The sequence below is a fragment of the Panthera leo genome, chromosome C1, assembly GCF_018350215.1.
Source record: "Panthera leo isolate Ple1 chromosome C1, P.leo_Ple1_pat1.1, whole genome shotgun sequence".
NCBI lineage: Eukaryota > Metazoa > Chordata > Mammalia > Carnivora > Felidae > Panthera > Panthera leo.
The window spans coordinates 213,906,499-213,921,434 of record NC_056686.1 but is presented as its reverse complement, the minus strand read 5'-3'; the positions used below and the strand labels follow the sequence as shown (position 1 = coordinate 213,921,434).

Here is a 14,936-nt window from a genome sequence, read left to right as displayed (position 1 = left end):
GCGTCAGGCGGGGGCCTCGCAAGGCTGCCGCGGAGAACCAGGGTGGCCCGCGGACACGGAACTTGCCGGCGCGGGAGGCTGCCGGCCGGGCCGGGGTCCGCACACCGGGGGAGGCCACGCGGCGCGCGGTCACAGGGCTCGCGGCGGGGACCCGCGGGACGAGCTCGCGCGGCCCAGGCGGGCCGCCTCCACGGGACAACCCGGCGCCCGGAGGCCGGGCCCGGCCCGGGTCCCGGGTCCCGGGTCGGCAGGCGCGGAGAGGTGGTGGCGGTCCGCCCCACGCGGTGTCGGGGCCGGACGAGGTGTCGGTTCGAAGGTAGCTGTGTTGGTGTGCGCGAGACCCCGGGACGGTCACGGAACGGGCGTCCGCGAGGCTTCCCGTCCGGAGCAGGGGGAGTAGCACCATGAGAAGGGGCAGCGGGTCCCCGGCCTCAGTCGCGGGGCGAGCGGGGGACGCAGGCCGACAGGGCCACGGCTAGGCCTCGGTGGCAGGAGCGCTCCGGCTCAGCTCCTTGATGCCACACAGGATCCGCTTCACGTGGCCCACCTTGGTCACGCCGAGGTCCTGCAACAAGAGGACAGCACCCTGACGCCGGGCAGGGAGCCGGGCCCCCGCGGGCCTTCCCGCCCGACCTTCCGAACACAAACGCGGTGAGAAGGACGAAAACGGTGACGCGAGGTGAAAACGACACACACACAGCCGTGCAGACGCCCGCCACGCCCCTCCCGCGAGCCACAGAGGCGCCGGTGCCTTCGTGCCAGACAGACACAGACCCCGCCCCGCAGCAGGTGGAGGCAGGTGACTCGAGAGCGCGGCCGTGAGGACGTCCGGGGGGGCCTTTCGCCCTCTCAGGGTGCGGCCCCGGCCCCCGCCCCCCAGGCTCAGGCAGGCCCCAGGGGACTCCGCGCGGTCCTGGCGCCTGGTCCCCCCGGGGCTCAGCGGCCACAGGCGTGCCTCGTCTCACTGCCCCCGCTGTGCCCCGCACCTCAGGGTTCCTGGCGGCCTGCGTCCGGCAGGTCCCCCCGGGGCTGTTTTCCCAACGGCACTTGTTCGAGTCTCTGTGTCACGTGTTGGTAATTCTCCCAATACTTCAGACATTTTGGCCGTTCAATTTGTTACGGTCACCCGTGACCAGTGATGACGGCTCACCGAAAGCTCAGATGACAGCATTTTGCAAGGAGCAAGTATTTTTAGGCTAACGCGTGCACGCTTTTCAGACCTAATGCCGCAGCACACGTAGGAGCCTACGGCGTGTTAGAAACCTGACCCTCACGCGCACCGGGAAACCAAGGAGTTCACGGGACTCGCTTCCTCGCAGTGCTCTGCGGCGGCTCGGTGTGCCCGTGTGTGGGCTCCCAAGGGAGAGGGACCCGCGCACTGGGGGCCGTCATCACACACAGCCCTTCGCTGGCCAATTAGCACAGGGCCGTGTCCCACAACAGGCTGTTTTTTTTACTTTTAAGTAGCCCCCGCCCCCGATGCGGGGCTCGAACCCACGACCTTGAGATCAAGAGTCACATGCTCCACCTACTGAGCCAGCCAGCCAGCCCCGACTGACCCCCCCCCGCCCGGCAACAAGGTTTTTAATGTTAAAATAGTTCATTGGTCCAAGCAGGTAAAGAAAAGCAAGGTCCCCTCTGTTACTTCCTGCTCTGGCTTTGTTTGGCTGTGGCGGGTGGAGACATCACTGCTGGGGGGCAGAGGTGGCCTCTCGGCCACTGCCACGTGTCACCCCGAGCCATGCATGAGGAGAGTCCGACGACACCAGAGCATGGCCAGGTCAGAGGGAGGGACAGAGAAGGGAGTGCAGGGAAGCCCGGGACGGGTTCCCAGGAGCCGCTGTGGAAGTACCTTGAGGTCCCTCCGCTCCAGGTGCAGGAGCTCGGAGCCCCGGATGTCGTGCCGCGTGAAGATGTCCTTATACTCACAGAGACTGAGGTGCTCCAGCCAGGCAGCAACCTCCTCTGTCCCCCAGAGGTGAACTGTCGGAGATGGAAAAGCACGAACGCAGTGAGTGCCCAGAGCCCAGTGCGAGGCAGGTGGCAGCCGGCACCCGAGCCACCCCGGTAGCAGGCACCCAGATGCCCCGGCAGCCAGCGCCCAAAATGCCGGCAGCCGGCTCCCCGGATGCCCCGAGAGCCGACTCCCCAGACGCCCAGCACCCGGTACCCGAGACACCCCATCACCCGGCACCCCAGACACCCCGGCAGCAGGCACCCACACGCCCCCAAAGCCGGCACCCAAGATGCGCAGCAGCCGGCTCCCCAGACACCCCGGCACCCGGCTCCCCAGATGCCCTGGCCCCTGGCTCCTGAGATGTCCCAGCACCCAGCACGTGAGACACCCCGGCAGCCGGCTTCCAAGATGCCCCAGCACCTGGCTCCCCAGACGCCCCAGCAGCCGGCACCCGCCACTCAGCCACACGCACCACCCAGAGCTCTGCAGGAAGAAGCAGGGGAGCCACCCGCATTCAGGGGACATGAGCCACAGCAGGAGCTGCTGTCTGTTCCTGCCAGGTTGGCCATCGGCCTTCTGGACATTTGCCATGTGTCCCAGGGGAGACTGGATGCCACCAAATACGAGGAAAACGCCAATCTGACTGCGCAGCTGCAGTCAGCTTGCCCTCCTTTCTAGAGGGTTCGCTTCGCTTCTGGTCCACAGCAGGAAGGGAAACAGGCAGAGATTTCACGTGGTCAGAGCGACCACTGTTACAGAGCCACTATCGTTAAAAGAAACCCAACTGCTGGGCAAGCATCCGAAGAAGAAAAACCAAAGGGAGTGACCACCACCTACAAATCCAAACCTGGGCTGCCGGGCACCGGAGGGCACTGAAAACAGCCATGCTCAGAGCCGACCTTCCAGACAGAGATTTTAAGGCCCAATCTACTGACTCTCCCTCAAAACTGTCCTCGAGTGCCATGTTCTATTGATTTGGCCAACCACAGTCGCTGCTGACCTGGGCTCCAGCCCGGGGCCCGGATCAATGACTCGTCAGCCGGGGATCGGCAGCCCCTCCCAAGAGGCAGGCCCGGTGGGCCCAGCACAAGACCCGAGTGTGAGCTCTGTGTCTCCGGGTGTCCTGTCACCTCTGCTGCCCTCCTCCCACCCTGCAGCCCCGATCCAGGGCGGACGGGCAGCGCGGTGCCAGCCGCCAGAGGAATCTGCACGGGGAGCGACTCCGGGCAGGAGCGACCTCCTGGCATGGGACTCAAGAAGGCGCGGTTCTCTAGCTACAGACGGGACGCCGCGGCGCGGGCGGGGACCCTGGGGAAGAGCCACAAGGCCACGGACAGAGCGGAGACCGGGAGGGCGCACGCAGCAGGCGCACACGGCCAGAGGACAGCGGGAGGGCAGGTACCCGGGGCTCCCAGGCTACTGCGGGCTTCTCTGTTCTTGCTGTTTTTCTTAAACTTCGTCACCAGGCGGAATTTGCCACTGCGGCTGCGTTTGGAAAGCTCCAGCATCACATTCTGTGGGGAAAGCGGGAGACACGCAGAGTCAGACCCCGACCTGGTCAGGCCCACTTCTCAGTCAGACAGGCGGGGAGCTTGGCCAAGGGGCTGCGGTCCCTGCTTCATTTACTCGGTTTCCCTCAGTTTCTAGTCTTGGCATTTATTGATCTGTGAAGCCTTTTAAAAGCGGTTGTGCAGTGACTGCACAGTGTCTATCTTCACCTTCGGCTTTCATTTTATAACGTGTTTCTCATACGATTAAAAAGCTTCATAAATATCACCTAAATGTCAGCATGTTGTACAAAGATCATCCAGTGGGCTCCCAGCCGACCTAGTGCGACACTGGCAGGCGGGGACCATCGGTACTGGAGTATCTTTCTAAACAAAGCTTTTCCTGCCCTTGGCGCTCTTTCCTTGGGACCGACTCCCCGAAGTAGCGAGGAGGGAGGGGGCCAGAGGGACAGGGGCACCGGGTCCCCACTTGGCAGCCGCCTCCCCACAGAGCCGCCCAGGACACGGGTGGAGCTAACACTGCCCCTTCCCAGCTGGTCTGTGGACCTTGTCGGAGGATATTCTCACGCCAGCTAGGACAGGGGTCTCTGCAGTGAAGGATGTTTGCACACACAATGCACTTAACCGTATTTATAACCTGTGTATACGTACCACCCCTGTATTCACAAATAAAGCATAATTTCCTTATTTTTCAGCTGTGCCTGTTTCTTCCTGCCCCAGAGCCCCGTCTACCGACGTCCCCACACCAACCCACACAGTCAGCCTTTCGGCTTTATGGCACTTCCAGATCTGAAAGGGATTTTCATTAGACTGACCAAACCTAGACGGGGTAATAATCCACAGCCTCACGTCTGGAAATGCGCTCTGTCGTACCTCCAATTTTCCTTGTGCCCCCGATGGCCCCTTCATGGATCTCTTAATCAGAAGCATTTCGTGTTTCAGGTTCTTAACTAACAAAAGAAACCTCTTACAATTTTCTAACCAATGACTGCAGCGCTCAGGAACCATTTTCACAAACATCTTACATTTGGCAAAACTCTCAACTGTCAATGCTAACAGCTCCATTAAAGACCTTCAGCTCCCACGTGACCAGGCTGTTCTGTCCTGAGACTGGCTGGCGCCCACCTCGCTCCCCAACACTTTCCGTGGGGCCCGGCGACCGCAGGGACAGGCAGCTGTTCCGCAGCACGGCCCAAACAAAATCCTACTCCTAACCTCAAAATTTCTTTTTTTTTTTTTTTTTTAACGCATACAGGAGTATTACATTTACTTCTGACTTTTAGTAGGAATATTTTCATCCATGCATAAAATGGGGAGACCAGCAGAACAAGCCTCATTATCAACATGTGATCTTACTTCGGCTCCCTTTTAAGACCTCAATCTGCTCCCCTCACAAATACTTCAACATGCCACCCACACAGATGGGAATACTCTCTTCTTAAAGCCTCTAACCACGACACCATCGTCACTCGTGACACCAGCAAGAATTCACTTACAGTTAATAACATCAACTCTCCCCGACCACTGCAAAGGTTTATCCTCACGGCTGGTTTGTCTGAATCAGGACCGTCATGAGAGCCACAAGTGACACTCAGCTGTTGCGGCCCTCCAAACCAGCTGTCTGTCCTGTAAGACAGCTCCTACTGTGACCTCTGACCACCTGCCGGCCCTGGGGAGCGGCCGCGCTGCCCCCTGTCCCTCCCGCCCACACATGGAGCTGCCAATTCCATCCGGCTTCCCACTCTCAGGCACGAGGAGGTCACCGGTGGTGGTGCCGCTGCCCTCCTCCCCACAGGGGAGACATGCTGTCCTCTCTCGGCGGGGGGACACCACAGGTAGAGCTACCCACCGAGGATCCCCTGGAAATCAAGCACTTCCCACTGCGGGGGTGGGGGGGATGGCCTTTCAATCCCTGTGCACGTCCCAGCCGGAAAGCTTTTATAAAGAACTGCTTTCAATTATTTGACTTAAAGAAATTATTTTTACGAATCTCCTGATAATACTGGATTTTGAAATCAGATGTGCTAAGCTTTTAACAAAATGAACGGTTTGAAAGTTTCAAAGATTTGCTTCACAACATTGTGAACATACTTAATGCTACTTAAACCATACACTTAAAAACAACAAATACGGTAAATCTTTTTTTTTTTTAATTTTTTTTAATGTTTATCTATTCTCGAGGGAGAGAGAGAGACAGAGTGTGAGTGGAGGAGGGGCTGAGATAGAGGGAGACATAGAATCCGAAGCAGGCTCCAGGCTCTGAGCTGTCAGCACAAAACCCGATGTGGGGCTTGAACTCATGAGCCGTGAGATCATGACCTGAGCTGAAGTCAGACGCTTAACCGACTCAGCCACCCAGGCCACCCCCAAACATGGCAGATCTTACGCGTTTAAGAATTTAAAAAAAGGACTGGAACAATGTCCATCGTTTTCTAAAAGCTTTGACACTCTTCCTTATATATTGAAATTACACATTCCCTGACATTTTTCTTTTGCAGATGATACTTATTTCTTCAAGTTGTCCTGTGGCTATTCTTTTTAAAATATGTTCGGATTTCAATCTGTATAGTTTAAATTTTTCCTGAAGACTCAACAGTTTCATCAAGATTTTTAAATCAGCATTCCTTTGAAGATAGTATAACTTGATTTATTTTCTTATCTATTCTTACATGACCTTTATCACTTCATTTTTTCAAACTTTCCTTGATTATATTTGCCACAGGCTAATTAATTTCTTGCACGTTACGGGGAACCTCTGAACAACGTAGAAGTTACGGGAGCCAACCCCCACCCATGAAACTGAAACTCCAGTGTAACTTCTGACTCCCCAAAGAGTCTGAATGATCTGATTAACACATATTTTGCATGTATTATATACTGTTTTCTTACTAAAAAGCTACAGAAAAGAAAACGTTAGGAAAATCATAAGAGAAAATACATTTACAGTACTGCACTATGTAGTATGTATGTAAGTGGACCCACGCAGTTCAAACCGTATTCTTCAGGGGTCAGGACTTTCAAAGAACTAGCTCACAGATTTGTCAACTTTTTTTTGCTCTCGAATAAATAATTTTCCTATTTTTATGCCAGTAGAAATGTGGCACCGTGCCCTGCCCCTGCTTCTCTCTGCCCACTGAACGCCACCCCAGAGCCGGAGTCCCACAGGGCGGGAACGCGGAGCCAAACGGCAGCCGGCAAAGAAGGCCGGAGAAGGCAGGAGCCCTGGGAGGCCCAGAAGGCCCCAGGAGCAAGTGTGGTTTTCCTTTCTTTCCCAGGACACCTGGCTGCAGGTTCGGCCTTGGGCTCCACAAGATGAATGCCTGCAGGAACACTACCCCAGCCCTCCCTGCTCTGCCCTGGCCAGCTCCAGAGGGTTTCTGGTTTTGCAGCTAAACCTGCCCGTGGAGTCATCTATACAACTTCCCGCCTGTTACTCTGCACCGTGTCATGAGCTCACAACCAGGAACCCTAGAAACCAGGGCCCCTACAGACATGGCTTGAAGGATTCATTAGGTCAGACCTCCGGGGCGGGGGGCGGGGGGGGGGGGGGGGGGGGACTCACGCTGGTTTGTTTCTGCAGTGACTGTACATTTGGTGATATTTGTTTTGAAACATTTTTATGCTTGAAGCTTTGGAACCGCAGTTCGTGAAATAAGACCTTTTAGTACTGAGACCCGAAAGTCCCCAAACAAACCAAGCTGACTGGTCACCCTGCAACCAGGCACTAGGCCACGAGCCTCCTGCTGCAGCAGCAGCCACACTGCCCACGAACCAAGGAAAATCCTAGCCCTCTGCTGTCTTCAGAAGGAATCTGCATGGAGAGGGGGAGCTGCCCACCACGGGCAGGGCGTGGGAACACAGGGCCCACAGCTGACGGCTATGGTACCTGGGGTTTCCTGTGGCCCAGCACTGGGCTGCTGAAACCACTCTTGGAAAGGAACCAACTTTAACAATTTCCAGGCCACAGTGGACTGGTACTCCCATGAAATGCAATAAAATAAACTACTAAAAAAATGAAACCGAAAAAGGACATATAAAACATAAACCTCAATTTTTTATTATTTTCAACAGAAATATAATTCTGTTAATTGCTTAAAAGTTTCTAAACGCTCCCTCTCAATTTCTAGAATAACAAAGAGATTCCTACTGTCAGTACTTTTCAATGTCCTATGGGCAACAAGAAAAAATATATGCCCTCTTTACAGAGTATAAAGTTCTCTCTGTAGACACATGATAGATATATGTTCTATACATATGTATTTTTCCAAGTTTTTTTTGTTGTTCTTCATATGCTATAATTTATTTCATTAATCATGGACTGGTAGTGATGGTTCACACTACAGTTTGGTTTCTGTCCCTTTCTCTCATTTCAAGAAGTTTTTGCTTTACAGATTTTATATAAATTAAAATTTGGAAGTTAGTCACTAAAAGAATAGACAGTATATATTTCCAAACTACTAGAGGGGTCAAAGAGAGTTGTGTAGGAGGAAGGAGAGACTTCTCAATCAAAAAGGAGAAATTAAAAGAAACAAAAGAAGAATACAGAACACAAAATATGGCAAAATATACATATAAATACATTAATAATCACAATAAATATAAATAGACCAAACATTCCAGTTAAAACAGAAAATAACAGATTGGATAAAAATCCAACATTTGACAATACGCTAGTCATAAGAGAGACACTACAAATAAAGCTTGAAAGTAAAAGTATAAAGATGAAAATACCAAACAAGTAAACTTAAAAACAATTACTAAGGGTCTTTACATAATGATAAAATCTACATGCAACCAATAATATAGCCTCAAAACACAGAAAGCAAAAATAAGACTTGCACAAGGGTAAACCGAGCTACCTACATTCATGGTTAGAGACTTTAGAAATAACTGATAGATCAAGAAGACAAAAATAAATTTTATTATTATAAAAATATATTTTGCCAAGTGATCGTTTTTTATCATTTATTGCAATTCTATTTTTATATTAATATTGTAACTTCAGATTTTATGTGTTTTCTTGAAATTGTTCTGATCTTTTTGTGTCTAAGTTTTTGCTGGGAGGAGGGAGAGAAAGTTAGACTCTTGTGATTGGTATATGGTTAGATTTCCTTTTTAACACAATCTTATGATAATTTGCTTTTCAGAAGAGAAGCTACACCATTTTTTATCTTTTACACTGTTAGCTACATCTTTATTGGTCTCTTATTTTTTCACAGTGTAGATTATATTTTGTTTTTGTTTTTAGAAAACTGATTTGGAAAAACATACACCTTTTCAATTGTTAGAAACTACCTTTAAGTTTTTAAAGATATTACTAACTCTGCACTTCCCTAATTATCAAAGTCAAGAACTTTTTTTTAAACCTTCCACCTTAAAGGAATTTAATGGCCTTCATTCCTCTGTCCGTCTTCTTCCCAGCCTCCCATCTCACTGTCCACTTCACAGGCTTTGGTAACTTAGTCTGGAACTACAGGCTATTATTTTATATATTATTATTTGAGGAATTTTCTTTTAAATGAAATTTTTGTATTTATAATTCACAATTTAACTAATTTTGATGAGCTTGGCCTATCCCTTTAAACCAAAATGTCCTCTGCGTTTGTCAACAAATGCCTGCATGTTCAGAGCAGAGCAGGACAGACTGTTGGAACTTTCCTTTGTACCATCACCTAACTGCTGCCAACAGGTTCTAACAAACAAAATTGGCGATAGGAGTGCCAGACGTGTAACATCTAACAGTTACTTCTCTGGCAAGACTGCAGAACCCTAGCCTAGGATGAACTTTTCTCCAGGCCCACTTCTGCTCTACCCCTGAGAAGAAAGGCAATCCACGGTTCGTCTTTATCAGGATGCTGCCCACAAAACTGACCCTCCAACAAGCACCTCTCCGGGGCTCTTCCTGCCTGTCCTGCTGCAGGAGGCAACGACATCCCAGGCTGCCATATGCCTGGGGTCCTGTCCGTCCTGGCTACAGGACCTGTGACAAGCTGGAGTCTCTAAATACGTGCAAAACAAAAACGTGATTGTGAGCAAAACACACCGACTCCATCCCTGACGAGGACAAACTTAAGAAGCTGCCATTTATCCAACCAACGTGTCTTCGCACCGGGGGCAAACAGCGGGGCCAGGCTCAGCCTTCTAGGGACTTCCTGGCCAGCCCTGCCGTTCTGTTTCTGAGGATGACGAGTGCCCCAGTCATCAAGGACTATGCTCAGTACTAACTCCCAACCTTCTCGCTGCCAGTCTTTTTCCACGCCTCCACGGCGTTTTAATAGAGGAGTCTTGAGAAGCCGTATCAGGGGCTGCAAGATGGCCACCAACTTAATCTCAAAGCCGCACAGGTCACGGTGATTACAGGTACTGAAGGGAAAGCCACTGCATCCCGCGGTGCCCAAGCTGAAGCCCCGTGACCCCCTTACCTCCTCATCACCGGGCTCCACGGGCTGGCACAGCCAGGGGGTGTCCGCCAGCTTCCTGAGCTGCTGGTCCATCTCGGCAAGAGCGGCCCCGAGCCGCTCTTTTTGAGGGGGATCCAACTGCTGCTCCGGGCAGAAAAGAAACACAGCTGGTTATCGGCGGTGAGGAGCTGGGGCCACGGCAAAGCCCCCATGCAGGCGTGCAGGCTGCTCCAGCAGAAGTGGTCTGTTTGTCTCAGAGAGTCCTTACAAGAACTCCTATAGAAAGTCACACAGCACTGGCTAAGGGGCCAAGCTCAGAAGCTCTCCTTCTAAGTAGGTTGAGATGCAGGAACTAAAACTCCCCTCTCGTAAAGAGCGGAATGAACCAAGCTGGTCTGAAAATTGCAATGGCAGAGCTGACGTCTCGCCTACTTTGGTTGACCTGGGGACCCCTGTGTCAGAAAGAGGACAGGCCCAGCGGGCCCACGTCAGAGTGCAGGGAATGCTAGCAGGCGGCAAAGGGGCAGCTGTCACACCCAGAAAAGCAGAGTATTTGGGGATGAAGAGCAGAGGACGGGGAACTGGACTTTTGGGGTGGCTCTCCAGATGTGTGATCTTCAGCGGGTCGCCCCACCTCCTTGGCCTCCACGTCCTCATCTTTGAAGCAAGAAGGCTGGCCAGACCTTCCCTCGGGCCCTCCCTATTCTGGCTTCTGCGATTCAGTGAGACCCGACCTGCCTGCTCGCCCAGGGCGGACTCCTCGCCAGGTCTGCAGGGCTGAACGAGGAAGGGTGACAGTGCCGCGTGTCTCAGAACAAGGCCCACGTGCCTGGTCGCAGGCAGATGGCTCCACGCCTGCAGATTTCTAAGGCAGAATTCTGAGCACAGCGACAAAGGTGGTCCTGTCCACAGAAGTCTAACACACCAGAGACGACGTGGTTGAGATGTGGCCAGAGAGTTTGTTTGAGAACCAACCATACGGCCAGATCGGATGACCTCCAAGGCCCCTTCCTCCACTGAGTCTAGAACTCCCCCGGCCAGCAGTTCTCGACTGAAACGTGCTGCCCTGGGCACCACGGTCACTGCACGCAGAGCGCGAGGCCAGCCTGCCCCAGCTTACCAGGGCCATCTTCCCGGCCAGCAGCAGTTCCGTCTCGCTGCGCAGAGCTTTGATGTTATTCACCATTTCCAGGACAAAGCTGCAGTTCAGCCCCTGAGAGGAACCAGAACGACAGCCATGTAGAAGGCCCCAGGGCTACAGGACTCCCAGGGAGCAAGACCTGAAAAGCACAGGCACCTCTGTGGCTCTGGGCTTGCCGTACACCCGGTCCATGGACTTGGAGCTGGCATTGACGGCGTGGGCAAGTTCCTGCTCCATGTCGTGATGGGACCGAGCTATCTCCCGGATACTAGAGAAAGACAGAGACACGGCACGCATCAGAACAGGCGAAAGGGCAGCCTACGACATCACCTCGCTCGAACACAGACCCGGGTTCAGCCCAGAGGGCCAATGCAGACACAGCCCGGCCATGAGAACGAGCACAGGATGACCCCGACCGGCACTCCCTCACCGATGGCAAACAGAGAAGGTCTGAAACGGGAACCATGACATCAAAATCCAAGTTCTTCCAGAAACTTGACCAGGGAGGAAAATCCCCAGAATGAGACTCACACCCTGTAAAATAGCAAGCTGGCAGCTGATCGTCTGTGAGAGGGGACTTGGCCTGCCCCACTCCGTAAACGGGAACGACAGGACCCTCCTCTGTGGGGACCATCCTGCTTCAGACGGCTCGGATCCCAGGAAGTGGCCGCAGGCAGCAGCCTGTTGTCCAAGGGACCCAAACGGGCAGGGAGGGGGCGGTGACAGGGTCAGACACAGCCAGAGCGCCAGGGACAGAAGGAGCATGAGAGTCAGGGAAGCTGGCCAGGGAACCACTCGTCCTGCCCTGGGGAAAAGGAGGAGCAGCTGCCGGACTTCAAACAAGACAGTGAGATGCAGGGCCCCATCTGTGGGGCTGCCACGGGCTTTGAGGGGACAAGAACGAAGCCAGAAGGAAGCCAGAAGTGGGTGGCACACCAAGGAACCGAGAAAAACTGTAAGAAGCGAAGCCATCAGGCCCGGATACTGATTTGGTCACGGGAACGGGGGTTGCAAAAGTGGCGCCGGCTGCTCCAGACAGAGAACTCGGCACAGGACGTGCTCTCGGGGGACCCAGAAGGACCCCGAGAACCAGAAGTGCCCACAGCATTCCCGGGAGAGCCGGGGGCCAAGAGCCTGACGCCTGGGGAAAGGGCAAGGGAATGGCCCCAAAGGGCGCACAGAGCCCAGAGCCCAGAGCCCGCAGGGCAGCGATGCTCCCGGCGAGGACAGCGGAAGAGGAAGCCACAAATGGCACCACTGAAGATGGCAGGATGTGGCGGCCGAGAGACCCCTCTGGAGTGAGGCACGCCAGCAGCAGGCACACCGGGGAGGTGGGGAGGATGGAGAGGGGCAGAGGGACCTCTGTGCTCCAAGTCTCAGGGTCCCAGGAGCCACTTCTCCAAGGCAGAGTAAGAGCAGGAAATGCCTCCGGCTGTTGTCTTTTTTTGTTTTTTAAATACCTACGAGGTGTTTTAATAACAAACCTGCTGTCTGGGATAAAGGAGAAGAGGCAGTAAGTGAGCGATTCTGAAGAATTCCGGATAGGCTTTAAGATCCGTGAGCTGGCTCTGAAAACGCCTGGGGGTTTTAGGCCTCCATCTACATACACCCCGAGCTATCTCGGAAAGTCAGGCGAAATAAACCCTATCCGAGCGCCCTCGAGGCGGCAGTGGCGGCCCGCAAGGAAGACCCGGGGGGAGGCCCAGCACGCAGGGAAGGCGAGGGCCCACCTGTGGATGAGGGCTCCCGCCGCCTGCCCGAAGTGGTCCATCTGCGTGGCCTCTTCCTCAGACAGGATCTCCGGGTGCAGAGAGAAAGACGGAGGGCGAGGAAGTTCACACTTCTGCTTGTCTTCCCAGGACTTGAGGGTGTTCTCAAACGCCTAGGGCACGGAAACCTGGTGTCACACTGTGCGACCCTCTCTCAAGAGGCGAGCACGTGTTCAACCGCAAACGCTGCTGGGACGCCAGCTGGACGACAGCCAGAAAAGGAGACACAGACTTCTTTTTTACACTGAGGAGGGCGAATCGTCCCGGAAATTACACCCCTGCTCACTTAATCTCTGCGTCTGGAAAAAGCAAATTCCCAGAACAAAACACTGGAAACTCCAGGTCTCCTGACAGGAGGTGCACAGGTGTGCCTGCAGGTGAGCCCCGGGACGTCCCTCCGGGTCTCCGCACGCAGCCCTTCTCACCCGATCTCTGGTGAGCGTCTGTGCCCGGTTCTTGTGGATGATCCGAATGTATCCCGGAGGCTGGACCCAGGCCTCTCCGTCCACTTGCACAGGTACGCCCTCATCCCCCAGGATGGAAATCTTCACCGTGCGACACTGAGAAAACACCACAGCTGTGACTCGTGCGCCGCGCTGAACCAAGGAGCTAAGGTGCTAGATCTCAGCCCTGCAGGAGCCTTCCTGTCCCACACGCCCCTGCACAAGCCAGCTGACATCTGGGGTGACGCCGTGCCCACGGCCAACCACCAGTGCGGCCAGAGCATCCCCGTCCAGGGCACAGCTCATGAAGCCCAAGGATCTGTCCCTCCCCACCATCCCCCTCACCCAGCACGGCATCTGTGACCGCAGTGAGACCTCGGTGGTCAGACACAAGCACCAGGCCCAGGGTGGGGACTCACGACCAGCAAGAGCCACGGGGCCCTGCTCACGTGCAAACACTCCCAGAACAGGGTAAACCAGTCCCAACAAGTGGTTAGCGATGTACTGTTTCTCTTTTCAACAGAGAAACACTGCCAAAGAGTTCGATCTTAAAATTCAAACACCCCACGCTCCGCAGGGACAGACTGAGGCAGGAAGGGCCGTAACATCACAGCCTGGGACTTGGGTGGGCTAAGGAATCAGCCTCCCTGCTTCCTTGTGCCTAAGAACACTGCCCTCCCCAGCCCATCGCCAGTAGCAGGGAAGCCCCTTCCCCTTCTCCCCTCTCCAGGTGGGCCTCAGACCAGCCGGGCGAGGCCACACTTTCTCCACCGCTCCCGTAGGCTCGGCCTCCATTCCCAAACTCAGGATGCAGCTCCCGAAAGCTGCAGCCACAAGCCGAGTTCAGTGGGGCCTGTCTCATCTCATCCCACCTCAACATCCCACCTCAACACGGCTGGCACCCGCAGAGAAAGTCACGGCAGGGGGCTCAGGCAGGATTCAAGTTGGCCCCCGTTTTGTAAGAGCGTTTGTTAACTGTCAAATACGGCAAGTGGGGCCGTGGGCGGTCCTGGAAAAGCACCCCTTCTCCCGGGCTCTGTGCAGCAGGAGCCTGCTGACAGAGGAGACTGGTTCTGGGCCAGGCCCGGCCTCTCCAAACACGCGTGAGCCACGCTGCCTCCCACGTCCCTCCCACCCGCGGGCCCACGGCCGATACCTGGGCGATTCGGTGGTGCTGCAGCCTAATGACGCGAGAGACGGCCATCTGCATACTGCCAAATACAGCGACCACCTCCAGAATCTTATCATCGAATGACGGAGCTGCGAAAGTCTGAAAGGGCCAGTGTTAGGAGCTGACCCCTGCTCCAAACCTCCCTGCACAGCCCTCTGTTGTTCACTCTCGGGGCTGCTGCTCTGGTTACAGACAGGCGCACGACGCGGCCGGTGTGTCCTGAGAAGCAGCTGTGATGTGACTGTGTCACCGAGGGGGTTTCTAGTGAGACCTTGACTGGAACCAGCTGCCTGGGACCAAATCTCTGATCTGCCACTTTCTAGCAGTGCGACCTTGAGCAAGGTACTTAATTTTCTCCTCCTCAGTTTCGGGCAAAATTAGCGTGTTCCCCAAGAGGCTCTCAAGAGGACGGAGTTAATGCACGCACAGTGCTTAGAACGGCAACCGAACATCTTTCTCGTCGTTAATTTTCGGTAATCTCTACACCCAATGTAGGGCTCAAACTCACAGCCCCGAGATCAAAAGCTGCACACTCCACTCACTGAG

The 14,936-nt window shown here is 54.3% G+C and overlaps 1 protein-coding gene across 7 annotated transcripts in view; it reads right to left on the bottom strand.

Moving 5' to 3' along the window:
• DGKD (diacylglycerol kinase delta) overlaps positions 1-14,936 on the bottom strand; it is a 124,747-nt gene continuing 109,811 nt past the window's right edge. For all 7 annotated transcript variants that reach the window (XM_042950567.1, XM_042950565.1, XM_042950568.1 and 4 more), the window contains 9 exons: positions 14,376-14,489; positions 13,202-13,336; positions 12,738-12,889; positions 11,164-11,275; positions 10,987-11,079; positions 9,888-10,007; positions 3,360-3,471; positions 1,853-1,983; positions 1-565 (listed from right to left, as the gene is read on the bottom strand). In XM_042950567.1, coding sequence (XP_042806501.1) covers positions 476-565; positions 1,853-1,983; positions 3,360-3,471; positions 9,888-10,007; positions 10,987-11,079; positions 11,164-11,275; positions 12,738-12,889; positions 13,202-13,336; positions 14,376-14,489 — 1,059 coding nt within the window. In that variant the 3' untranslated portion in view covers positions 1-475. The remainder of the gene's footprint in view (positions 566-1,852; positions 1,984-3,359; positions 3,472-9,887; positions 10,008-10,986; positions 11,080-11,163; positions 11,276-12,737; positions 12,890-13,201; positions 13,337-14,375; positions 14,490-14,936) is intronic.